Genomic DNA, 27,027 nt, shown 5'->3' with positions numbered 1-27,027 from the left:
AAATAAAATCTTTTAAAAAAAATAAAAATGAAGATCTCAAAACAACCCAATTTCCACATTGAGAAATAAAGAAAAGAATAGCAAACGTAAAGCAAGGAAATAATAGGAAGTAAGGAAATAATAGAGATTAGAACATGAATAAATGGAAAATTGAAAAACAGTAGTAAAAATCAATGAAACCAAAAGTTTATTTGAAAGGATCAATAAAATGGACAAACCTTTAGCTAAACACCCATGAAATATAGAAGAATAAGATTTCTAAAATCAGGAATGAAAGAAAGAAACCTTACTACTGACCAAATGGGAAAAAAAGGATTATAAAAACATACTGTAAACAACTGCGTCCTAAGAAAATAAATGAAACGGACAGACCCTGAGAAAGACACAGACCACTGAATCTTTTTGATTATACCAAACATTTAAAGAGGAATTAACACCAATCTGTCATAAATTCTTCCATCGAATTGGAAAGGAGAAAACACTTCCCAATTCAGACTATGAGGCTAATATTACCATGATACTAAAGCTAACCAAAGCTATCACCAGAGAGCTGCAGCAGGTATCTAGTTGGGAAATGAAGAAAAACTATGCCTTTCTAGATGTTAACTAGATGTTGTTAACTTACATATAGGAAACCTTAAAAATCACACACATAGGGATTCCTGGGTGGCTCAGTTGGTTGGACGACTGCCTTCAGCTCAGGTCATGATCCCGGAGTCCCGGGCTCCCAGCTCCATGGGGAGTCTGCTTCTCCCTCTGATCTTCTCCTCACTCATGCTCTCTCTCACTGTCTCTCTCTCAAATAAATAAATAAAATCTTAAAAAAAAAATCACACACATAAACTATTATAGCTAATAAATTAGTTCAGCCAGATTGAGGATATAGGATTAATATATATTAATCACTTGTACTTTTGTATACTAGCAGTGATCAAAAATGAAAGGAAACAGAAAAATTTTAACAAAAGGGTAAGACGCATGCTGAAAACTACAGAATGTCTTGAAAGAAATTGAAAAAAATGTAAATAAAAGGAAATACATTACTTGCTCATGGATTGGAAGACCCCGTCCCTATTGTAAACTGATTTTTCACAAGAATGCCATTCAGGGGTGGAAAGAATGGTCATTTGAAGAACTGATGCTAGGACTCCTGGATATCCACATGAGAAAGAATGAAGCTGGATCCTTACCCCACACAAGGTACAAAAATTAATTCCAAAGGATCAAGCACTCAAGTGTAGGAACTTAAACTTTAAAATTCTGGATAATAATGTAGGTGTAAATCTTTATGACTGTATATTAGACAATAGATATGACACTGAAAGCAAAAGCAAGTAAAGAAAAAGATAAATTGGACTTCATCAAAATTAAATTATTTTTACCTCAAAGAACACCATCAAAGTAAAAAGACAACCCATAGAATGGGACAGAATCATTCTTCTCATATATCTGATAAAGGTCTACTTTCCAGAACATTGTAAAGAACTCTTATCCCTCAACAACAGAGAGACCAATTACCCAATTTAAAACTAGGAAACATTTGGATAGACATTTTTCCAAAGAGCATATACAAATAGACAAGAAACACGTAAGGGGTGCCTGGGTGGCGCATTTGCTTAAATTGCATCTGACTCTTCAGCTCAGGTCATGATTTCAGGATTGTGAGATTGAGCCCCACACTGGGTTACATGGGGGGCAATGAGCCTGCTTAAGATTCTCTTTCTCCGGGCACCTGGGTGGTTCAGTAGGTTAAAGCCTCTGCCTTTGGCTCAGGTTGTGATCCCAGAGTCCTGGGATCGAGCCCCGCGCCAGGCTCTCTGCTCACGGGGAGCCTGCTTCCTCCTCTCTCTCTCTCCCTGCCTCTCTGCCTACTTGTGATCTCTGTCTGTCAAATAAATAAAATCTTAAAAAAAAAAAAAAACACATGAAAAGAACTTAATGTAATTAATAGTTAGGGAAATGGGAATCAAAATCATAACAAGGTACTACTTCACACCAAAACCAGATAAAGGCATTACAGTAAAGCCACAGACCAGTATCACTCATGAACATAGATGATGCAGAAATCCTCAACAAGGGGTGCCTGGGTGGCTCAGTGGGTTAAAGCCTCTTCCTTCAGCTCAGGTCGTGATCCCAGGGTCCTGGGATGGAGCCCTGCATCGGGTTCTCTGCTCAGCAGGGAGCCTGCTTCCTCCTCTTTCTGCCTGCTTTTCTGCCTATTGTGATCTGTCAAGTAAATAAATAAATTTTTTTTAAAAAATCCTCAACAAAATATTAGCAAAGCAAATCTAACTATATTTAAAAATTAAATACCTTAACTGTACTGAGTTCAGTATTACCCTTCCAAATTCATGTCCACCTGGAACTTGCCCCCTACCCCCAAAAAGACACTTGAGGTGCTTGACTAGTTCAGTCAGTAGAGCACGTGACTCTTGATCTCTGAGTGGTGATTTCAGGCCCCACACTGGGCATGGAGCCTACTTAACAGCAGCAACAACAACAACAACAAAAAACCTCTCACCATAAGATCCAGCAGTAGCTCTTAGTATTTACCCAAATGAGTTGAAAACTTATGTCAGTACGAAAACTTCCACAGAGTTGTTCATTGCAGCTTAATCCACAATTGTCAAAACTTTGAAGCAACAAAGATCTCCTTTAGTAGGTGAAATGAAAAGTAAACTGCGGTGTATCCAGGCAATGAATTTAAATGCATATTACAAAATTTTAAAAAGCCCATCTGGGAGACTACATACTGCATGACTCCAACTATAGTACACTCTCAAAAAGATAAATCTGTGGAGCCAGTAGAGAGATCAGTGGTTGCCAGAGGTTTGGGAGTGTGAGGAAGGGAAGGACAAAATGGGGAGCGTGAGGGATTTTTAGGGCTGTGAAACTATTATATGTGATACTGTAATGATGGATACATGATGTCACGCATTTTTCAAAGCCTAAAGAATGTACAACACCATGTGAGCCCTAATGTAAATATAGTCTTTAGTTAATAACAATGTGTTAGTATTTGCTCATTAATTGTAACAAATATACTACCTTAATAGTTAATATGGTAATGGAGAAAAACTGAAGGTTGAAAGGGGTTATGTGGGAACTCTTGTATTGCCATCTCAGTTTTTGTTTTTTGTGTGTGTGAACTTATAAATGGTCTAAAAATAGTATTTTTTTCCCAAGATTTTACTTCTGGGGCATCTGGGTAGCTCAGTTGTTAAGTCATTAAGTGTTTGCTCCGGTTATGATCCCAGGGTCCTGGGATGGGACCCCTCATTAGGCTCCCTGCTTAGCAGAAGGGCTGTTTCTCCCTCTCCCACTCCCCCTGCTTGCGTTTCCTCTCTTGCTGTGTCTCTCTCTGTCAAATAAATAAAATCTTTTAAAAAATAAATAAAGATTTTATTTCTTTGAGGACCACCTTGGTGGCTCAGTTTGTTAAGTGTCTGCCTTTGGCTCAGGTCCTGATCTTGGTCCTGGGATGGAGCTCCACATCCGGCTCCCTGTTCATTGAAGAGTCTGCTTCTCTCTCTGACTGTCCTCCCCACTTGTGCTCTCTTTCTCTCTCTGCTTCAATTTTTTTAAAAAAATCAAAAAATTAAAAAAAAAAAAAGATTTTATTTGAGAGAAGAGAGAGTATGAGTATGGGGGAGGGGCAGAGGGAGTACATCATGATCCATGTACAAGGTCATGATCCTAGAGTCCTGGAAAGGACCCCCCGCACCAGGTACCCTGCTCAGTGGAGAGAGTCTGCTTGTGCTTCTCCCTCTTCCTCTGCCCGTCCCCTACTTGTGCACTTGGGCATGCACACTATTTTTCTCTCTCAAATAAAATCTTTAAAGATTGAACAAAGGGTTCTTTAAACAGTTTAAGCAGTGTTCTTTAAAATCTTAAAAAAAAAGATAACTCATGAAGGTTGCAAAATTCTATGAATATAAAACCTTTGAGTTCTATACCTTAAAAGAGTGACCTTAAGGCATAGCAAACTAAAAGCAAATAAAACTGTTCAAAAAAGGAAAAAAAAAAAAAAGCACTTCCAAACCTAAGCCTTTTAGGTACCCTTGTGATATCAGCAAAACCAGCAACTGATGCCATGGGAAAAACAGATACAAAGGCCTGGTTCATTTGTCTATGCCTCCATTCTTTTGCTGATGTTGCCTGGATTTAAGGCCTTCACCTAATGTGTATGTACTTTGTCCAGCTTTTCAGTTGTAAGATTTTTCAGAAATCCTGGTCTCAAGTGTCACATCTTGTGGGCAGGCTTTAAGCTCATTCATGGTTTGATTTAATGTTTGTATTTAGATTTATATCTTTAGTCCAGCCATTCTTGAACTTTCAGTCTAAGGAACCCTTTACATTTTTAAATATTAGTGAGTTTTTATTTAAGTAGTATATATCAATATTTTTCACATTCAAAGTTAAAATTGAGGAAATGTTTAATGATTTTGAGTTTACTTTAAAGAAAGAAAAGAAGTGCTGGTACGGATGTGGAGAGAAAGGAACCATTGTGCACTGTGATGGAAATGTAAGTTGGTGCAGCCACTATGGAAAACATTTTGGAGGTTCCTCAAAAAATTAAAAACAGAACTACCATATGATTCAGCAATTCTCCTTCTGGCTGTTTACCTGAAAAAAAAAAATGAAAACACTAACTTAAAATGGTATCTGAAGCATTATTTGCAGTAGCCAAGATATGATGGGCCAACCTAATTGTCCATCAATGGATGAATACAGAAACTGTGGTATATATATTATAATTGAATATTACTCAGCTATTAAAAAAGAATGAAATCTTGCCATTTGCAGCAACATGGATGGACCTTGAGGGCATTGTGCTAAGTGAAATAAGTTGGGGGAAGAAAAATATCACATGAGTTTATTCATATGTGTTGTCTTTTTTTTTTTTTTCAAGATTTTATTTATTTGACAGAGATCACAAGTAGGCAGAGAGAGAAGGAAGCAGGCTCCCTGCTGAGCAGAGAGCATGAGATCATGACCTGAGCCTAAGGCAGCGGCTTAACCCACTGAGCCACCCAGGTGCCCCTGTGTTGTCTTTTTTTAAAGATACATTTATTTAAGAGACAGTGCATGCCCACAAGTGGGGGAGGGGGAAGAGGGGGAGAATCTTCAAGCAGCCTCCCTGCTGAACGTGGAGCCCACGTGGGACATGAAGCTTAACCAGCTTAACCAACCATGAGACATCCAGGCACCCCATACGTGTCATCTTGAAAAAAAAGTTCATTGAGAACAGATTGGAGTTGTCAGAGTTGGGGAGTGAGGAGAGTGGACAAAATGGTTGAGATGGGTCAAAAAGTACAAACTTCCAATTATAAAATTACATGAGTCATGGGGATATAATGTTAGCAACTGTAGTTGATACTGTATGTTGTATGTTTGAAAGTTACTAACAGTAGATCTTAAAAGTTCTCATCACAAGAAGAAAATACTATAATTTTATGAGGTGATGGATATTAACAAGATGGATTTTGCTGATGATTTTACAATATGTATAAATATGAAATAATTATATTGTAATACCTGAAATTAGTCTCCTATGTCAACTGTACTCTAGTAAAAAATAGGATAAGTATAAACTCAGTATATGTTAATGACATGACATTTTTGTTTTTACTTTACTTATTTTTAAGTAACCTTTACGCCCAGCATGGGGCTTGAATTTCCAACCCTGAGATCAAGAGTTGCGTACCCTACTGACTGCACCAGCCAGATGCCCCAATAACATTTTTTTTTAAGATTTTTATTTATTTATTTGACAGAAATCACAAGTAGGCAGAGAGGCAGGCAGAGAGAGAGGAAGGGAAGCAGGCTCCCCATTCAGCAGAAAGCCTGATGTGGGGTTTGATAACAGGACTCTGGGATCACAACCTGAGCCAAAGGCAGAGGCTTTAACCCACTGAGCCACCCAGGCGCCCAATAACAACATTTTTAATTAAAGATAACTACTACCAAAATGTTTAGTGAGAAGAGAGCCATTGTTTTACATTTTTGCAAATGGCTTTAATGTTTGGGTTAGCAAAATGCAAGTAAATATTCTATATTTAGTCTTTTGTGATGTCATGTGTCATTTACTTCTGGAAAATTCTAGTATGTAATTTATGAGAGAATTACAGTGATAAATGACAGGTAATGTAGTAGTAGTATTGTAGTATAAAAATATTTTCGACTTTATGGACTTCCTAGAATGTTCCAAGGACTGCTGGTAGAGAAAGATGGGGGACCCAAAAGGACACACTCTGTAGTCAGTACTGTTCATCTGAGCTCCTAGACTTATCTCCAACTCTCTGCTTGGTCTCTCTACTTTGGTGTCTCAGGGGCCACTGAAACCTAGTGTTTGAGTATGGGTGCCAGTGTTTCCTTCTACTCAAGTGTGAAAATCAAAACCCAACTACATTCTTGACACTTGACTCAGCTTTATCTTTCATGATGAGTAATCACCACATGATAAGTTCATTAGTTACTTAGCCTAAGCTTAAGAAGCTGGAACTTGGCTCTGATCAACCTTGTTGCTGCTGATGTGGTTCTGACTGTTGCTATGACTACATAGGGCTAGACCAGTTTTGCTAGTATTTGACTTTAGAGGCAGGAGGGCCAAGGAATTTCCTTTAGAATGAAAAGTTGCAGGCAGCTGTAGAATATGTGAATGTGGGTTCTTTCCGCTTTTCAGTTCCATCTTCACTTCTCTTTTCTCAGCTGAATTGGGACAAGATTGGGGTGGAGTGCTTACGGCAGCAAGTGATTATTATTTGGAGGAGTCCTCCAGACATCAGCTTGCCCTTCCTGTAACCACAATTGCCCATAGTTTGCCTGGCCTCTTCTTTTTTTTTTTTTCCAATTTTTTTTATTGAGTAAAATACATATAACATAAAATATACTGTCTTAACTTTTTGATTAATACAGTTGATGGTTTTATTTTTTTTTTAAAGATTATTTATTTATTTATTTATTTAACAGAGAGAGAGATCACAAGTAGGCAGAGAGGCAGGCAGAGAGAGGGGGAAAGCAGGCTCCCTGCCCAACAGAGAGCCCAATGTGGGGCTCAATCCCAGGACCCTGGAATCATGACCTGAGCTAAAGGCAGAGGCTTAACCCACTGAGCCACCCAGGCGCCCCCAGTTGATGGTTTTAAATGCATTTATAATGTTGTGCAGTTATCACTACCACAATCTCCATAGTTCTTTTTATCTTGTAAAACTGAAACGCCCTCTGTATCCAGACATGGAATTGCTTGATCATATGGTAAGTCTTCTTTTTAATTTTTTGAAGAACTGCTGTACTGTATTCCACAGCGGCTATGCCATTTAATAATCCCACTGTGCACAAGGGTTCCAGTGTCTCCACATATTGGCAATACTTCTGTCTGTGCGTGTGTGTGTATGTGTGTGTATATGTATTTTTATATTTATATTGGCCATCCTAGTGGGTGTGAAGTGATATATTACTGTACTTTTGATTTTGCATTCCCCTTATTCTCTCTTCAATTCTGCCCTTCTCACATATTTCGATGCTCTGTTATCAGCTGTATAAATGCTTAGAATTGTTACATCATCTTGCAGTTTTGGAACCTTTTTTATTTTTTTATTTTTTTAATTTTATTTATTTATTTGACAGACAGAGATCACAAGTAGGCAGAGAGGCAAGCAGAGAGAGAAGAAGGGAAGCAGGCTCCCCACTGAGCAGAGAGCCTGATGTGGGGCCCGATCCCAGGACCCCAGGATCATGACCTGAGCCCAAGGCAGGGGCGTTAATCCACTGAGCCACCCAGGTGCCCCTGGAACCTTTTTTAATGTATAATGTCCTTTGCCTTTTGTAACTATTTCTGATTTCAAGTCTATTTTGTCTGATATTAGTATAAACATCTCTAGTTTCTTTCTTTCTTTTTGGGGAGGGTGGGGTAGTGAGGGACAGAGAGAGAAGGAAAGAATAAATCTTAATTAGGCTCCACACTTAACACTGAGCCTGACAAAGGACTTGATCTTACAACCCTGGGATCAAGACTTGAACCAGAATGAAGAGTTGCATCCTTTACTGACTGAGCCACCTAGGGTCCCACCCCCCCCCCCAGTTTCTTTTTATTACTATTTGCACAGAATATCATTTTCCATTCTTTCACATTCAATCTACATGTATTTTTGGATCTAAAGTGAGTCTCTTGTAGATAGTGTATAGATGGATCATGTGGGGGTTTTTTTGTTTTTGGGGTTTTTTTTGGATCAGGTGTTTTTAAATTTTTTTTTTTAAAGATTTCATTTATTTATTTGACAGAGAGAGATCACAAGCAGATGGAGAGGCAGGCAGAGAGGGAGATAGAGGGAAGCAGGCTCCCTGCTGAGCAGAGAGCCCAATGTGGGACTCGATCCCAGGACCCTGAGATCATGACCCGAGCTGAAGGCAGCAGCTCAACCCACTGAGCCACCCAGGCGCCCGGGATCATGTGTTTTTAATCTATTCTGCCAGTCTCGGTTTTTTTTTTGATTGGAGAGTTTAATTCATTTACATTTAAAGTAATTACTAGGGGCACCTGGGTGGCTCAGTGGGTTAAGCCGCTGCCTTCGGCTCAGGTCATGATCTCAGGGTCCTGGGATCGAGTCCCGCATCGGCCTCTCTGCTCAGCAGAGAGCCTGCTTCTCTCTCTCTCTCTCTCTCTCTCTCTCTGCCTGCCTCTCCGTCTACTTGTGATCTCTGTCTGTCAAATATAAAATCTTTAAAAAAAAAAATAAAGTAATTACTAATTAGGGGAGAAATTTTGTCCTTTTGCTGTTTGTTTTCTATGTATGCCTTCTAGCTTTTCTTGTCCTCCATTTACTGTATTAGTATCTTCTTTTGTGTTTAGTTCATTTTTTTGTTGTAAAATGGTTACATTCCTTTCTCATTTCATTTTTTAATTGTATAATTAACATATAGCATAATGATCCAACAATCTATACATCATGCTGTGTGCATCAGATTAAGTGTGCTGTTTCTTTTTTTTTTTTTTTTTAAGATTTTATTTATTTATTTGACAGAAATCTCAAGTAGACAGAGAGGCAGGCAGAGAGAGAGAGAGGGAAGCAGGCTCCCTGCTGAGCAGAGAGCCCGATGCGGGACTCGATCCCAGGACCCTGAGATCATGACCTGAGCCGAAGGCAGCGGCTTAACCCACTGAGCCACCCAGGCACCCCCCCTTTTACTATTTCAAGGATCTTCCCCACCCACCCACCCTCTGGCAACTGACAATTTGCTGTATGTATTTAAGTGTCTGGTTTTTTGTTTGTCTCTCTTTTTTCTTTGTCCATTTGCTTGGTTTCTTAAATTCCACTTGTGAATGAAATTATAAGGTATTCGTCTTTCTCTGACTGACTTATTCCATTTAACATAATACCATCCAAGTCTGTTCATGCTGTTGCAAACGGCAAGATCTGTTTTTGTGGCTGAGTAATAATCCAGCATGTTGGGTGTCTCTGTGTGTGTGTATACCACATTTTCTTTATCCATTCATCTGTCAGTGGACGCTTGGATTGCTTTGTATCTTGACTATTTTGCTTCCATAAACATAAGCGTCCTTATATCTTTTCAAATTAATGTTTATGCTTTCTTTGTATAAATACTCAGTAGTGCAATTACTGGATCATATTGTAATTTTATTTTCAATTTTTTGAGGAACCTCCATATTGTTTTCCACAGTGGCTGCACCACTTTGCATTCTTACCAGTAGTGCATGAGAGTTCCTTTTTCTCCACATCTTTACCAACACTTGTTATTTTTTGGGTTTTTGTTTTTATCTATTCTGACTGGTGTGAGGTGATATCTCATTGTATTTTTGATTTGCATTTCCTTGATGAATAGTGATGTCTAGCATCATTTCATGTGTCCAGTGGCCATCTAAACGTCTTTTCTGGAAAAATGTCTATTCAGATCCTCTGCCCATTTTTTTTTCCCCAGATTTTAAGTTGGCTCCATGCCCAGTGTGGGGAGTGAACTCATGACCTTGAGATCAAGAGTCATATGCTCTACTAGCTGAGCCAGCCAGGCACCCCCATCTGCCCATTTTTTTAAACTGGACAATTTGTTTTTTAGTGTTGTTTTATAAATTCTTTATATATTTTGGATTTTAACCCCTTATTGGATATATCATTTACCAGTACTTTCTCCCATTCAGCAGTTTGCCTTTTTGTTTTGTTGATGGTTTCCCTCACTGTGCAAAGGCTTTTTATTTTGCTATAGTTCCAGTAGTTTAATTTTCCTTTTGTTTCCCATACCTGAGGAGACCTATCTAGAAAAAATATGGGTGATGTTAAAGAACTTAATACAAATTTCTTTATCTCACATCTTCTTTATCCATTCATCAGTTGATGACACTTGGGCTGCTTACTATATCTTGGCCGTTGTAAATAATGCTGCTGTAAACATAGGGGTGCATGTATCCCTTTGAATTGGTGTTTTTGTATTTTTTGAGTAAGTACCCAGTAGTGCAGTTGCTGGATTGTAGGGTAGTTCTATTTTTAACTTTTTTGAGGAAGCTCCATACTGTTTTCCACAGTGGTTGCACCAGTTTGCATTCCCATCAGACAGTGCACAAAAGGTTCCTTTTTCTCCACCTCTCTACCATCTATTTCTTCTGTTGTTGATTTTAGTCAGTCTGCCAGGCGTGAAGTGATATCTCATTACAGTTTTGATTTACATTTCCCTGATGATAAGTAATGTTGAGCATCTTTTCATGGATTTGTTAGCCATTTGTATGTCTTTTTTTTTTTTTTAGGATTTTTTTTATTTTTCTTTATTTGAGAGAGAGAGAGGAGAGCACAAACTGGGGAGTGGCAGGCAGACACAGAGGGAGAAGCAGGCTCCCCACTGTGCAGAGAGCCAGACTTGGGGCTCAGTTCCACAACTCTGGGATCATGATCCAAGCCAAAGGCAGACGCTTAACCAGCTGAGCCACCCAGGATCCCAGCCATCTGTATGTCTTCTTTGGAAAAATGCCTGTTCATATATTCTGCCCATTTTTAATGGATTATTTTGGGGTGTTGAGTTTTACAAGTTCTTTATATATTTGGATACTAACTCTTTATTGAATATGTCATTTGCAAATATCCCCTCCCATTTCATAGTTTCCTGTTTAGTGGTTTTTTTTTTTTTTAATTTTATTTATTTGACAGGCAGAGATCACAAGTAGGCAGAGAGGCAGGGAGAGAGAGGAGAAAGCAGGCTCCCCGCTGAGCAGAGAGCCGGATGTGGGACTCAATCCCAGGACCCTGGGATCACGACCTGAGCCAAAGCCAGAGGCTTTAACCCACTGAGCCACCCAGGTGCCCTTCCTGTTTAGTTTTGTTGATTGTTTCCTTCACGGTGCAGAAGCCTTTTATTTTGATACAGTCCCGATAGTTTATTTTTGCTTTTGTTTCCTTTGTGTCAGGAGACATAATCTAGAAAAATATTGCTACGGTTGATGTCAGAGATATTACTGCATGTGCTTTTTTATAGGACTTTTATGGTTTTGGGTCTCACATTTAGGTATTTAATCCATTTCAAGTTTATTTTTGTGTATGTGTAAGAAAGTGGTCTAGTGTCTTTCTTTTGCATGTTGCTGTCCAGTTTTCCCAACACCATTTATTGAAGAGACTGTCCTTTTCCTATTGGATATTCTTTCCTGCTTTGTCAAGGATTAATGGCTATATATAGTTATAGGTTTATTTCTGGGTTTTGTTTTCCGTTCTATTGATCTATATGTCTATTTTTGTTTCTGTACCATACTGCTCTGATTACTACAATTGTCTGGAATCGTGATGCTTCCAGCTTTGCTTTGCTTTTTCAAGGTTTCTTTGGCTATCCAGGTTCTATCGTGGTTCCATACAATTTTTCACGATTGTCCTGGCTCTGTGAATAATGCTATTGGTATTTTGATAGGGACTGTGCTAAATGTATAGATTTTTTTGGCTAGTATAGACCTTTTATAACAATATTTGTTCTTCATACCCATGAACATGGAATGTCTTTCCATTCCCCTACTATTGTTGTATTATTGTCAGCTTTTTCCTTTATGTCTGTTAATAGTTGCTTTATGCATTTAGGTGCTCCCATGTTGGGTGCACAACTATTTACAATTGTTATATCCTCTCCTCGGATTGTTCCCTTTATCATTATGTAGTGTCCTTTGTCTCTTGCTACAGTCTTTATTTTATTTTATTTTATTTAAAGATTTTATTTATTTGACAGACAGAGATCACAAGCAGGCAGAGAGGCAGGTAGAGAGAGAGGAAGGGAAGCAGGCTCCCAGCTGAGCAGTGGACTCGGTGCTGAGTCTGGTGGGCCCAGTCTCACTACCCTGAGATCATGACCTTGACTGAAACCAACTGAGCCACCTAGGTGCCCCTACTTGTTTTATGGTTGTTCTAATAGTTTTTCTCTGTTCCTTTCTTTTCTTGCTCTTTTGCCTTATGGTTTGATGGCCTTCTTCAGTGATATGCCTGGATTCCATTTTCTTTATTTTTTGTGTATCTATTTGTCGTTGCTGTTAGGTTCGTATATAATATCTTATGGGTTGCTTAGGTTTGAACTCCTTAAAAAAGCACTAAATTTTTATCCCCCCCCCCAACCACAGTGTATGTATAGGTTGTCTTAATTTTATTTCGTGACTCCTTTGGCTGATATTTATAGGTATAATTGATTTTGTTGCTTTTGTGCTTTAACTTCTATACAGGTTTTATAAGTGCTTACTCTATTTGTGTTATATGTTTGCATTCATCTTTGAATTTTTTTCCTTTCATAATACACTTTTTTTAAAAGATTTTATTTATTTATTGAGAGAAGGAGTGAGAGCATGAGAAGGGAGAAGCAGACTCCCCAAGGAGCTGGGAGCCTGATGTGGGATTCGATCCTAGAACTCCAGGATCATTACCTGAGCTGAAGGCAGTGGCTTAACCAACTGAGCCACCCAGGCATCCCCTTTTCATAATACTCTTAATGCTCTTATGACCTTTTCTGTTCACTCAAAGAATTTCATTTAATGTTTCTTATAAGGTTTGTCTAATGGTGATGAACTTCTTTAAGTTTCTTTTCATCTGTGAAACTCTTTATCTCTCCTATTTTGTTTTTTTGTTTGTTTGTTTTTGTTTTGATTTTTAAAAATTTTATTTATTTGACAGAGAGAAATCACAAGTAGACAGGCAGGCAGAGAGAGAGAAAGGGAAGCAGGCTCCCTGCTGAGCAGAGAGCCCGATGCGGAACTCGATCTCAGGACCCCGAGATCATGACCCGAGCCGAAGGCAGCGGCTTAACCCACTGAGCCACCCAGGTGCCCCTATCTCCTATTTTGAATGATAACCTTGCTGGGTAGAGTATTCTTGTATGGAGATCTTTTCCTTTCAGTAATTTGAATATCTCACATCACTCTCTTCTGGTCTGCAACGTTTCTGCTGAAAAATCAGCTGATGGGGTTTACATGTCCACACTAAGATATGGACCTCCTTGGGTTGACTTTGTTGGGGGTGCCCTCATTTCCTTTTATGTATGTTTAGTAGCTATTTTCTATGTGGTTAGTATGGGGATTACATTTAGCATCCTAAAGTTCTAACACTCTAATTTGAATGTATAGTAGTTTAACTTCAATAACATATTAAAAGCTCTGCTCCTTGCAGGTCTGTCTCTAGCTCTTTATATATAAGTATAGATAGATAAAAAATATATCTAAAATTTATTATATATTTTGACATTTGATGTCAAAAAGTATAGGTATCTTGGGCGCCTGGGTGGCTCAGTGGGTTAAGCCACTGCCTTCGGCTCAGGTCATGATCTCAGGGTCCTGGGATCGAGTCCCGCATCGGGCTCTCTGCTCAGCAGGGAGCCTGCTTCCTCCTCTCTCTCTGCCTGCCTCTCTGCCTACTTGTGTTCTGTCAAATAAATAAAAATTTAAAAAAAAAATCTTAAAAAAAATAAAATTAAAAAAAAAAAAAAAAAAAAAAAAGTATAGGTATCTTTATTTATAAATAAATAAATATGCCCCAAAACGTAGACTGATAATCCTTTTAAATACGTTTGTGTTTAAATTTTGTAAAAAACAAGATTTAGAATTATAAACCAAAGGTAAATGGAACTAGGTTGTAGACTAATACTTCTTTTTTAAATTACTAGTCTTACGAATACTGTAGAAAAATTTAAAATATAGTACCAACCATCATTACAATAATACTTAACCTTTATTGAAATCTTTATTTCTTCACACAGCTACACATTACTATTAGGTATTCTTCTATTTCATCCTCTAGGACTCTTTGAGCATTTCTTGCATGGCACGTCTTCAAGTTTGCTGTTTTCTTTTGCCTATTCAGATCTGCATTTGAATTTGTCTAGGGAATTTTCATTTCATTTATTGTACTTTCCAACTCTAGAAGTTATTTTTCATTACTTTTTAGGTGTTCTCTTCATTAATATTTCCACTTTTTTTTTACTTTGTTCACATCTCCCTTTGGTTCTTTGAGCATCTTTAAAACCATTGTTTTAAGGTCTTTGGTCAGCATAACTGCTATTAGGTCTTTGTCAGCAACGGTTTCTGTTGATTTAATGTTTTCCTTTAGGCGTACTTTCCTCTTTCTTTTTTTGCCTGTGAGTTTTGTTGAAAACTGGACATTTGAATCTAATGTTGTAACTTTGGAAATCAGATTCTTCCCCTTCTTCAAGGCTCTGCTGGTTTTTGTTAGTTTTCTTTTTTTTATTGCTATAGGTTATGACTGTGCTGAAACTTAAGGTCTTTTAAGTTCTTTTTTGCACATTTCTGTGTCTGGACATGCATTGTCACTTCCTGATTATTTACATATATGCAGTTGTTTTTGAATGTCTAGTTTCAGTGTTTGACCCCCCAAAGAGGAGAAAGAGCAAAATGAATGACACTTACCCATTAAAGCCTCTGGAAGTCACTTTTTTTAAATTTCTTTTTAAGATTTTATTTATTTATTTGACAGACAGAGATCACTAGACAGAGAGAGAGAGGAGGAAGCAGGCTCCCTGCTGAGCAGAGAGCCTGATGTGGGGCTTGGTCCCAGGACCCTGAGATTATGACCCGAGCTAAAGGCAGAGGCTTTAACCCACTGAGCCACCCAGGCACCCCATGGAAGTCACTTGTGCTGGAGAGATAGATGTAGCAAGAATGGCTGCCTGCCTCTTCGCATGCACATGATCAGAAGCAGCAATCAGGAGCGCCTGGGTGGCTCAGTGGGTTGAGCCGCTGCCTTCGGCTCAGGTCATGATCTCAGGGTCCTGGGATCCAGTCCCTCATCGGGCTCTCTGCTCAGCAGGGAGCCTGCTTCCCTTCCTCTCTCTCTGCCTGCCTCTCCATCTACTTGTGATTTCTCTCTGTCAAATAAATAAATAAAATCTTTAAAAAAAAAAAAAAAAAAAAAAAAGAAGCAGCAATCAGAGCACAGATCCTGGGATTGAAAGGATAGTGCCCTGAAGCGTGGGTGAGCATGGGGATAGGGCTGCTTTTTTTTTTTTTTTTTTTTTTTTTTTAAAGATTTTATTTATTTATTTATTTTATTTGTCAGAGAAAGAGAGCGAGCACAAGCAGGCAGAGTGGCAGGCAGAGGCAGAGAGAGGGGGAAGCAGGCTCCCCGCTGAGCAAGGAGCCCAGCGCAGGACAGGATCCCAGCACCCTGGGATCATGATGACCCCAGCCAAAGGCAGCAGCTTAGCCAATTGAGCCATCCAGGCATCCCGATAGGGCTGCTTTTATACTGAGAGTAAGAAATAACCTGCACTTCACTGTCCCAAGTCTTCCTGAGAAGTTGTAAGCCTTCAATGAATTCTATCTAGAGTTCCAAAACCGTTTACAGCAGGTGGATTCTGCTAGTGCATTTGTTAAGGAGGGGTGGGGGAAGACAAATTCCTTATCCTTCCTCCTCCACCACCTCCCAAGAATCCTGTCAATCTGGTCTGTTTTGGATAACAATTTCTCCAGCCTCGGGCCTCCTCTTCCTGCTACCCACACTCATTCTTGGCATTTGTCTTTCGGATCTTTTAGAGATTCACTGCTCATCTTTGAAGGCTCCTCTTTGTTCAAGTCAGTTTATCAAGGCTTTCTTGCATCTGCTGGTCTTTGATAGTCCCATATGGAAGGGTGTTTTTTTTTTTTCTTTTTTTAGGATTTTATTTATTTGTTTGTTTATTTTAGAAGGAGAGACTGTGTGCACACCTGTGCAAGCAGGGGGAGAAGCCAAGGGAGAAAGAACCCTAAGGACTTCAAGCTGAATATGGAGCCCAGTGTGGGTCTCAATCCTACAGCTGCAAGATCATGACCCCAGCCGAAACCGAGGGTCAAACACTTAACTGACTGAGCCACCCAGGCATCCCTGGGAGTGTGATTTTTATAGTTTGATTTCTTTGTGTGGTACCGTAAGAATGAAGGTTTTTGGTGTCTTTTGACATTCTGAACTTGAAGTGTTCTAGTCCTAATACCCATTCTTTTTTTTTTTTTTTTTTTAAAGATTTTATTTATTTATTTGACAGAGAGAAATCACAAGTAGTCGGAGAGGCAGGCAGAGAGAGAGAGAGGGAAGCAGGCTCCCCGCTGAGCAGAGAGCCCGATGCGGGACTCGATCCGAGGACCCTGAGATCATGACCTGAGCCGAAGGCAGCGGCTTAACCCACTGAGCCACCCAGGTGCCCCCCCTAATACCCATTCTTAATCATCTTTGATCTTTTTTTACTTTTTAATTTTTTTTAAGATTGTATTTATTTATTTGAGAGAGAAAGAGAGAACTATTGGAGATAACCTGAGCGGGGGAGGAGAAGCAGGCTCCCTGCTGAGCATGGAGCCTGATGCAGGGCTTGATCCCAGGACCCTGGGATCATGACCTACGCCAAAGGCAGATGCTTAACCAACTGAGCCACCCAGGCTCCCGATCTGTTTTTTCAGATGGTCACCTGAGTAGTTTTTCAAATGTGTAACTGATCATATAGTTGTCTCTAGTAATTTTCTTACCCTTTCTCCAGCTGTAATCTAGGCCTTTGCTTATGTTTTACCTGGAATCCTTTTATCCTTCTCTGCTGTCTCAATTGTCTCCTGATTTTTCATTACACCTTTTACTGAGGCATAATGATCATTTTTCTCTCTCCAGATGACACATGTTTTTGTTTTTTTTGTTTTTTTATTTTTTTTAATTTTTATTTTTTATAAACATATATTTTTATCCCCAGGGGGAGACACATGTTTTATGCTTTTCTATTCTTACAGTGTTTTGCTTACACCTTTATAATGTTATTTATAATTTGTCACTAGCATTTACTTTATATATCTGTCTCCCCAGTTTTACTTTGGGTTCCATGAATATTTGGGTTGTATCAAAGTAATTTTTTAATTTTCTGAGACAAGCACAATTGCTTTATTTAGTGGCTTTGAGTGCTCTATGAATGAATGAATGGGATCAAGCCCTGCCTGCACTGGGCTCCCCTCTCAGCAGGAAGCCTGTTTCTCCCTCTGCCTCTCCCTGCTGCTCATCCTGCTTGTGCTCTCTATCAAATAAATAAATTAAATCTTTTTTTTTCTCTCTTTTTTTTTATAGTTTTTTTTTTTTTAAGATTTTATTTATTTATTTATTTGACAGAGAGAGATCACAAGCAGGCAGAGAAGCAGGCAGAGAGAGAGGAGGAAGCAGGCTCCCTGCTGAGCAGAGAGCCCGATGCGGGGCTCGATTCCAGGACCCTGGGATCATGACCTGAGCCGAAGGCAGCGGCTTAACCCACTGCGCCACCCAGGCGCCCCTATAGTTTTTTTTTTTTAAAGATTCTATTTATTCACCTGACAGAGAGAGACCACAGTAGACAGAGAGGCAGGCAGAGAGAGAGAGAGGGAAGCAGGCTCCCCACTGAGCAGAGAGCCCGACGCAGGACTCGATCTCAGGACCCTGAGATCATGACCCGAGCCGAAGGCAGCGGCTTAATCCACTGAGCCACCCAGGCACCCAATAAATTAAATCTTTTTTAAAAAACGTGATTTGTCTTATGTCCTGATCCTTGTCTAGACCATAATCATCATTTATAGAATGAGGAGACTGGATTAGATGACCTAGAAAAGTTACCATTGTTAACTATTATTAGGTTTTTAAGCTCCTTGATAACAGGAATCATGTCTTTTCACTTCTACTGGCAGCTTATATAGGGCCAAGTATAGTATCTCACACTCAGTGGTTGGTTAGCAAATTTTAAAGAAAGAGGTGATAACAATGAATACTTCAGATGAATTTGTTTCTATTTTTCACTCCATTGATCTCATTATGTTCCTTCTTTGTGCTTCGAATACCTGTGTTTCCCTGACCTAGCTGGTTCTCAACAGCTTTTAAAAATAAATGTAGTTGGCCATTGAGTAACACAGGGGTTAGGGGCATCAACCCCCTCCATCATGCAGTCAAAATTCTGTGTATAACTTTTGACTTCTCAGAAACTTAACTACTAATAGCCTGCTATTGACCAGAAGCCTTACCAATAACATAAACAGTAGATTTAACACATGTTTTGTGTGTTAAATGTATCACATGCCGTAATCTTACAACAAAGTAAGCTAGAGAGAAGAAAATGTTAAAATCATAAGGAAGAGAAAATGCACTTAAAATACTGCACTGTATTGGAAAAAATTAATGTATAAGTGGACCCACACAGTTCAAACTTGTGTTGCTCAAGAGTCAACCAAATATACTTTTTACTTTATCTCTCTTAACAACCCTGACAAGGTAAAGTCTATTTTTCAACTGAGGAAACAGTGTTCAAGATCATAGCCAAGGGACAGTAGAATCAGACTCAGTCCCAGATCTCCTGACCCCAGATCCAGTGTCCTTCCTCTGTGTTTCCTTACCTGTGAATTGAGAGTTTTTTCCTGATACCTGGGGTATCCACCTTTTAACACAGTGTATCAGTAAGAGGTCTTTGAGAAGTTACAGAAATGTGTTAACTTTAGCAAAATGGGAATTAGCTGATAAAATTACAGAGAGTCTCAGGACGGCTGAGAAGGTTTAGCATCAAGCTGGAAAATGGGCAGGAGCCAGGGTAGCTCCAAAGGTTCCAGAAGCAAGGACCTAAAGAGATACCACCACAAAGGGTCCAAAATCCAAGCAGTTTTCTTCTTCTTTTTTTATTTTAAAGATTTATTTATTTGTCAAAGAGAGCAAGCGTGAGCATGAGCAGAGGGAGCAGCAGGCAAAGGGAGAAGCAGACTCCCCACTGAGCAGGGAGCCCCATGTGGGACTTGATCCGAAGAGCTTGGGATTGTGACCTGAGCTGAAGGCAGACGCTTAATCGACTGAACCACCCAGGAGTCCCCCAAGTGATTTTCATTCTCTGCTCAAGATTCCGAGCAAGGAGGAACGTAGTGTTGATGTGACTTGAGTCATCTTTATGTCCTTTGGTTAGTGGTTCTCAGCTGGGGGCAGTGGCAGTGTCTAGAGGCATTTTTAGTTAAAACTGGGGGCAATTGCTCTTGGCACCTAATGGGTAGAGGCCAGGAATGCTAAATATCCTGTAGTGTCAGCCCCTGCAAAACAAAATTATCTAGCCCCGTCAGATCAGGAGTGCTGAAAAACCTTGGATAAGGGGAATGCACCTGGATTAATAGTCCTCCCAGACTTATCCTTTTGGGGGTAAGAGAAAACTGAATGTTCTTACCAAAAAAGGTAGAATAGATGCTGGACAGCCAAAGATAACACACGAAAAAAGTAGTACAAACTGGAGCACGAATGTCAGTTTTGGACTGTCAAGATGAGTACACATTTGTAAATGAAATACTTGAGGTGTTGTTAGAAAGAAAGAGACACTTATAAAATATTTGAAGTTCTTGGGGCGCCTGGGTGGCTCAGTGGGTTAAGCCGCTGCCTTCGGCTCAGGTCATGATCTCAGGGTCCTGGGATCGAGTCCCACATCGGGCTCTCTGCTCGGCAGGGGCCTGCTTCCTTCCCTTCCCCTCTCTCTGCCTGCCTCTCTGCCTACTGTGATCTCTCTCTGTCAAATAAATAAATAAAATCTTTTAAAAAAAAAAATAAAAAATTAAAAAATAAAAATAAAATAAAATATTTGAAGTTCTAAACTTAAATTCCAGAAATATTCTAAATGGTTACATTTAAAATGTATTCTTTGAGTTGAACTTAAAAAGAGTAATGTATAAAGAATGAATAGTGTTAAGAAAAAAGAATGTATAGTGTCTGTGTGTATATTTAATTTAGGTTTGTTTTGTTTTGTTTAAGATTTTTATTTATTTATTTGAGAGAGAGACAGAGAGAGCACGAGAGGCGAGAAGGTCAAAGGGAGAAGCAGACTCCCCATGGAGCTGGGAGCCCAATGCGGGACTCGATCCCGGAACTCCGGGACCGTGACCTGAGCCAAAGGCAGTTGCTTAACCAACTGAGCCACCCAGGCGCCCCAGTAATTTAGGTTTTTGAGGGGAATTGTGAATAACCTATACCATGCGATTAGAATCGAACTGCCACTTACTGTGAGTCAAACTAAAGCACTTTTCAGGGAACTTCTAGTTTAAAATAGAACAGCTTATTCTCTTGAACCATTGAAATCAAATCCAGCTAGAACATAATTATATTCTCTAATGGGAAGCACATTATTCTTCAAACTGATTCAAGCCAGCATCCAAATTTGATTTGGATCCATAAATAACTTACCATGACTTTTTGCTACCTAATTACTTAAAGTAAAAATGTTTAATGTTATACCTTTATGTTTATTATTATATTTATTATTATTATATTTATTATCCTTTAGGATAATATTTAGTAAAGGACCTTTTCACTAATTAGCAACTTCAGATGTTACTTACATACAAAAAATGTGAAAATGGTAGATTTGTAGGATGTGCAGTCATATGTGCATTTCTCTACCAGTTTACCTTGTTCTTTGCCTAGACAGTAATTCATGTTAAATCCAAATCATAGGAAGATTGATTCACCCCATAATTTTCCTACCATTCCTTTTAACTTTGAGTACGTGCCATAGTATGTGACGCATCACTGGCTTATTTTTTCTTTCATATTTTATAACACCTTCTTTGTACCAGGTCTGTTTTACTACCCTCTGGAAGTCTAGAAGTGACTAGAATCTTTTCTCCTTTCCCTTCTGATATGGTGGTTTGGTCCCTCCATCAGAGGGATCTGCTGCCAGATCTCCAGGCTGTGTACTGAGTGAGCCTCTTCCTGCCTGCGGTCATTAACCCCAGACCCCACGGTTCACCTCAGCGTGGTGTCCATTGCAGGTGAATCACTGTCTCCCAGAGAAGATCGTGGTGTACCGTGATGGAGTGTCTGATGGCCAACTGAAGACAGTTGCCAACTACGAGATTCCTCAGCTACAGAAGTGTTTTGAAGCTTTTGAGAATTATCAGCCCAAGATGGTAGTATTTGTAGTTCAGAAGAAAATCAGCACTAATCTGTACCTGGCTGCTACTGAGCACTTTGTGACTCCCTCCCCTGGGACTGTGGTAGATCATACCATAACAAGCTGTGAGTGGTAAGTGGGGGAAAACATTATATTTCAATAAAAGTAGGTGTTAAGAGTTATCTGTTCCCTAGGTATTGGAATGGGGAGGTTGCCTAGAGAGATATGGAATGGAATCCTCAGAGATTTTGCTATTATAAAATATTTTCAAAAGGATTAAAAAGAAAACAACAATAAAGCTTTTACCTCTTAAATATAAATATTCAGTATTTATAAAGTAGTTATTTATAAATATACTTTTATATACTTTTTTATATATAAAATATATGTATATAGAATATAAATATATTTATGTAAATATATGAATGCATATAATAAATATAAATAAATATAAGTATTTATAAATATTCAGTATAAAATACTAAATGCACATTCTTTTCCTAAGGTCGAATATGCTTTTTTAATCTTCTGCACACAGTTTTGGTAGTTACTGCTACCACTCTTCAATAGCCTGTTGAATCTGGAAACCTGAGCTGTAATCATGGTGGTCTGTGTGTGTCTTTGATCCAGTCATTTGAGCTTTCTGAGCCTTAGGTGAAGGAGCCAAAATGATCACCAAGATCTTTTCCAGCTTTCTGTAGCCACATCTGACTGTATCATTCCTTTGTACTTTTTCCTTCCTAGGGTAGACTTCTACCTTCTTGCTCATCACGTACGGCAGGGTTGTGGCATTCCCACCCACTATATCTGCGTTCTCAACACTGCAAACCTGAGCCCTGATCACATGCAGAGGTGAGCTGACCTGTCATTTACTCTTTCTCTCTCTTTTTTTTTTTTTTAAGATTTTATTTATTTATTTGACAGAGAGAAATCACAAGTAGACAGAGAGGCAGGCAGAGAGAGAGAGAGGGAAGCAGGCTCCCTGCTGAGCAGAGAGCCGGATGCGGGACTTGATCCCAGGACCCTGAGATCATGACCTGAGCCGAAGGCAGCGGCTTAACCCACTGAGCCACCCAGGCGCCCCTACTCTTTCTCTCTTGTAATTAATTCTGCAGCTAGCTAAGATGGGGTTAATCCCCTCCTCCTCAAACATTTACCCTTTGAGTTTCTTCTTATCTTTCATGCTAATGGTATCTTTTTGAAGGTGGATTGGTCTGTATTGTGCACATTAAAATTATTTTAAGAGCTTCATTTTTATTTTAAGATTTTATTTATTTGACAGAGAGAGGCACACATTAGAGAGAGGGAACACAAGCAGGGGGAGTGGGAGAGGGAGAAGCAGGCCTCCCGCTGAGCAGAGAGCCTGATGCCGTGCTGGATCCCAGGACCCTAGGACCATGACCTGAGAGCCGAAGGCAGAAGTCCAATGACTGAGCCACCCAGGCTCCCCCATAAAGCAACTTTTGAGATCCAATGTTTTGGGGCTCAGGTTATATCAGTAGTTTGCTGGGGTGGTACCTTCTGCAGCCTCTTACTGAGAGGAAAAAAAGTTCTGTTGTTTACCTTTTTTAAATTTTTTTTTAAAGATTTATTTATATGTCAGAGAGGAATGGAGGGGGAGAGAGCACAAATAGGACCAACAGCAGGCAGAGAGAGAAACAGGCTCCCCACTGAGCAAGGAGCCTGATGCAGGACTTAGACCCTGGGATTATGACCTGAGCCAAGGCAGATACTTAAATGATGGAGCCACCCAGGTGCCCCACCTTGTTTTGATCTAAAGATGGGGCACCTAAAGTGAGGGAATTTACCCATGTTACCCATGTCCTCTTAACTTACAAATAGTGGAAAGGAAATAATTCCACTTAAAAATAATGATTCCCCAAAGTTGCATCATGTATTTCTCAGTCCCCTGGTTTTTTGAAAAGTATGTTGTGTGTCATACACCCATTTCATAATCATGTCCCAGATTGAAGGCGGAGAGTCCTACAGATCATATTTTCTTTGTGGCCTACAGGTTGACTTTCAAACTGTGTCACATGTACTGGAATTGGCCCGGCACCATCAGAGTTCCAGCTCCTTGCAAGTATGCCCACAAGCTCGCTTTCCTGTCAGGACAAATCTTGCACCACGAACCAGCCATCCAGCTATGCGAGAACCTGTTCTTCCTGTGACTGGACCACCAGGCTGTGGGCTGGTTAGGGAGGTTAGAGTTCTGAACTCGGCGGCGACTCCTGCAGGAGCAAGAGAGACTGAAGGGGTTTTTGTGTTGGTGGGTTTTTTTCATCGACCCAGTAGAATAAGATATTTTTTCTTCTTTTTTTTTCTCTTTTATACCTGATAGCACCAAGAAATAAGTTCCATTCTAATTATCAGCTGGAAATTGCCTTGTGGTCTTTGTAGATCAAGTGCAGGCAGCACTGTTCCTGCGTAGATGGAGTGGTGGATGTGGGGGAGCCTCTAGGAGCCTCTGCAGCCAGCATGCCCTGTGCAGACCTGCGGGAGCAGTACTTACACCTCGGAAGTCCTGCTGACTACGCAGTTCCCATTTCTGGCGCCAGAGGTGATAATGAATGAAGTCATTTCAGGTTTCTTACAGTAGAGAGTTATTTTATTTGGGCAACTGAGAAAGGTAATAAAAAGGCTGAGGCAAAGTTTTTCAAGATACTGCTATTGCTGGCAGATGTGAAAGGCATGTAGTAAAACCAGCTGGTGGCATAGTCAGGCCCTTCTGACCTAATCCTGTCTGGGGACAGAGTTTATGACACCTGTGAAGGAGTTGGCTTTGAAGCTTTTGAAAGAGGCCTTGAACAATTCCTTAGCCTCCTGAGAGAGGCCAGATAGTTTTTTTCTGTATATTTTAGTTGCTTTACTGTGTCCCATGTTGATTTCTTCTTAAACCGCTCACCCCCAACACACATTTGCTCTGTTACTGATCTTTAATAAGCTTCAGCTTTTAAATTAAGAATCAGAACATGGTGAAATTCAACAGGTAGTAAGGTTCATGACAGAGTGAGCCTTTCTTAAACCTTTCTCCCGGATGTGTGGCCTTCTTTTCGTTGTGTTTGTAAATGGAATCACTCATTTTCCTTGCTCAATAACCTATTCCTGGGTCTTGGCTCATTTCGCTAGGAATTTTTCTGAATCCAGCTTAAGATTTCCAGAAGTCAGCTTTGGAAATCATGACACTCCTGCCAAAGTTCAGCCATTTAAGCTTCGAAAGTTGTCACTCTGCCTGTGGGTTTTTTTGTGTTTATTTTTCCCTGTTTTAAAATCTCCTAACCCCTTTGGGGTTAATTCCGTTTTAACTTGCTTTAACTGGTTTTAAAAGCCAGTTTTATTTAAACTTTTTTTTGAATTTGCTTTTATTTATATTTTGGTGTAATGGCATGGAGGGGACAAAGCAGAAATTCCCATTTTATATGACAGTGTGTGAGAAGACAAAGTTTAGCTTAAAAAACTCCTTAGAAAAAGAAAACCAAGCAAGTTTTCAGTTTGTTGTGGTGCCCAGCCTCTGCTTCAAAGTTGTGTTGAAGAACTTTGAGTGTTAATAGTCCTTAAGTGCACTTCTGGTGTCGTTTGGAGGGTAGGACACAGGGTAAGGCTAAGGCCTGGAATTTAAAACCACTGAATCAAACAAATTGGATCACTGGTCTCTGGCTTAACTGATCAGTTTTCTGATTCTCTTCAGAAGCATTTTGAATTTTGAATTTCTCTTTTGAAGTTGGATTTCCTAATACTCATTTTCTCTTATATAATCAGAAAAGACAAATGCTTGAATATAATACAAAAATTTCTTCACTTTTTATTCGTATTTTCTTGCTTTTTCAGTCTCAGTGTGAAATGATTGGGCTGTGGTGTGGGAAATAAATAAAAACAAATTTGTATAAATGTAAATTTGTGTTTGAGATAGTGCTGTTGATATATTGATATAGTTCTTTTCCTTTCTAGAACTGCAACACTTGTTAGAATTGTTAGTTTATTATTCAGTATGCAAGATGCAGCTCCAGTATTAGTAGCAAGGTAATTTCACTGGGACCTGGTAGTAAGATTTCTCGAAAAAGTCACTAACAGTCTTCTGGAGTGATAGAGGGATGTGTCTGTGTGCGTGTGTGTGTGTGTGTGTGTGTGTGTGTGTGTTATCTTGTTATTCAAATCTCTTTTCCCATCAGACAGTTTCTATTACCTATGTGAGAGCGGGCCTGAAGAGTGGCCTCTCCCTTCCCCTTTTTCTAATAATGCTTGCTTGCCCTTCTTTCTGTAACCCTTAAAAATACCTTCCCAAAGCACACCGGCTGCTTGCTTCACCGCTACATCTCCTTGTATTTATTTAGAAACTCCATTCTGAGATGGTGTAGTGTTTCTTGAACTCATTCTATTTTATTTTATTTAGATTTTATTTATTTATTAGAGAGCACAAGAACAAGGAGGGACAGGGGGAAAAGCAGACTACCCACTGAGCAAAGAGCAGATGTGGAACTTGATTCTGGAACTCTGGGATCATAATCTGAGCTGAAGACAGATGCTCAACCAACTGAGCCACACAGGTGTCTCTGAACTCATTCTAGATAGAAACTAAATTTTTTTAAGTAGGTTCAAATAAATAAAATAAAGTAGGCTCTATGTCCCATGTGGGGCTTGAACTCATGACCCCAAGATGAAGAGTCTCACGCTCTGCCAACTGAACCATCTAGGCACCCCTAGACAGAACCTAATTTCAGTGTTACGCGGCCCTTTACTTGGGCAACATTTTGTTGAATGGTATATAAAAGGAAGCAGATTTATAAATAGACTGTCTTTCTTTATTAAAAACAAAATTTGTGCCTGAAATTTCTCAGTGCTTTGAGATTACTGGAGAAGACCCTACTTTCACTTTGTGGCTCCATGCCTAGCTTTATATGAGTTTCTTAGTACGTTTTTATTTTCTTTCTTTAAAAAAATGGGGAAAATCAAGAAAATGAGAATACAAGCCATAGACTAGGAAAAAATATTTGCCAAAAACATATTTGATAAAAGACCCTAAATAAAACAACTCCTAATAATAAGAAAACAAACAACTTGATTGAAAATTGGGCAGAAGAGGGCGCTTGGGTGGCTCAGTGGGTTAAAGCCTCTGCCTTTGGCTCAGGTCATAATCCCAAGGTCCTGCATCAGGCTCTCTGCTCAGTGGGGAGCCTGCTTCTCCGTCTCTCTCTGCCTGCCTCTCTGCCTATTTGTGATCTCTGTCTGTCAAATAATAAAATCTATATAAAAAAAAAAAATTGGGCAAAATACCTGAGGAGACATCTCACCAAAGATATACAGGTGGCAAATAAGCATATTGAAAAGGTATTCAAGGACGCCTGGGTGGCTCAGTGGGTTAAGCCGCTGCCTTCGGCTCAGGTCATGATCTCAGGGTCCTGGGATCGAGGCCCGCATCGGGCACTCTGCTCAGCAGGGAGCCTGCTTCCCTCTCTCTCTCTCTCTCTGCCTGCCTCTCCATCTACTTGTGATTTCTCTCTGTCAAATAAATAAATAAAATCTTAAAAAAAAAAAAAAAAGAAAAGAAAAGGTATTCAACATCGCATGTCATTACAGAATTACAAATTAAAACAAGATACCACTACACACCTATTAGATTGGCCAAAATCCAGAGCACTGACAAGATTAAATGCTGTCAAGGATGTGGGGCAAAAG

The 27,027-nt window shown here is 39.5% G+C and overlaps 1 protein-coding gene across 5 annotated transcripts in view; it reads left to right on the top strand.

Moving 5' to 3' along the window:
* Positions 1 to 25,248, top strand: part of PIWIL2 (piwi like RNA-mediated gene silencing 2) — a 74,741-nt gene extending 49,493 nt beyond the window's left edge. For all 5 annotated transcript variants that reach the window (XM_082729281.1, XM_082729279.1, XM_082729282.1 and 2 more), the window contains exons 21-23: positions 21,233 to 21,486; positions 22,099 to 22,206; positions 23,369 to 25,248. In XM_082729281.1, the coding sequence (XP_082585407.1) occupies positions 21,233 to 21,486; positions 22,099 to 22,206; positions 23,369 to 23,525 (519 nt within the window). In that variant the 3' untranslated portion in view covers positions 23,526 to 25,248. The remainder of the gene's footprint in view (positions 1 to 21,232; positions 21,487 to 22,098; positions 22,207 to 23,368) is intronic.
* Positions 25,249 to 27,027: the final 1,779 nt, after the last annotated feature.

This window comes from Mustela nivalis, assembly GCF_964662115.1.
Source record: "Mustela nivalis genome assembly, chromosome: 4".
NCBI lineage: Eukaryota > Metazoa > Chordata > Mammalia > Carnivora > Mustelidae > Mustela > Mustela nivalis.
The sequence above is the reverse complement of the archived record's forward strand: the minus strand, read 5'-3'. Positions and strand labels throughout refer to the sequence as shown.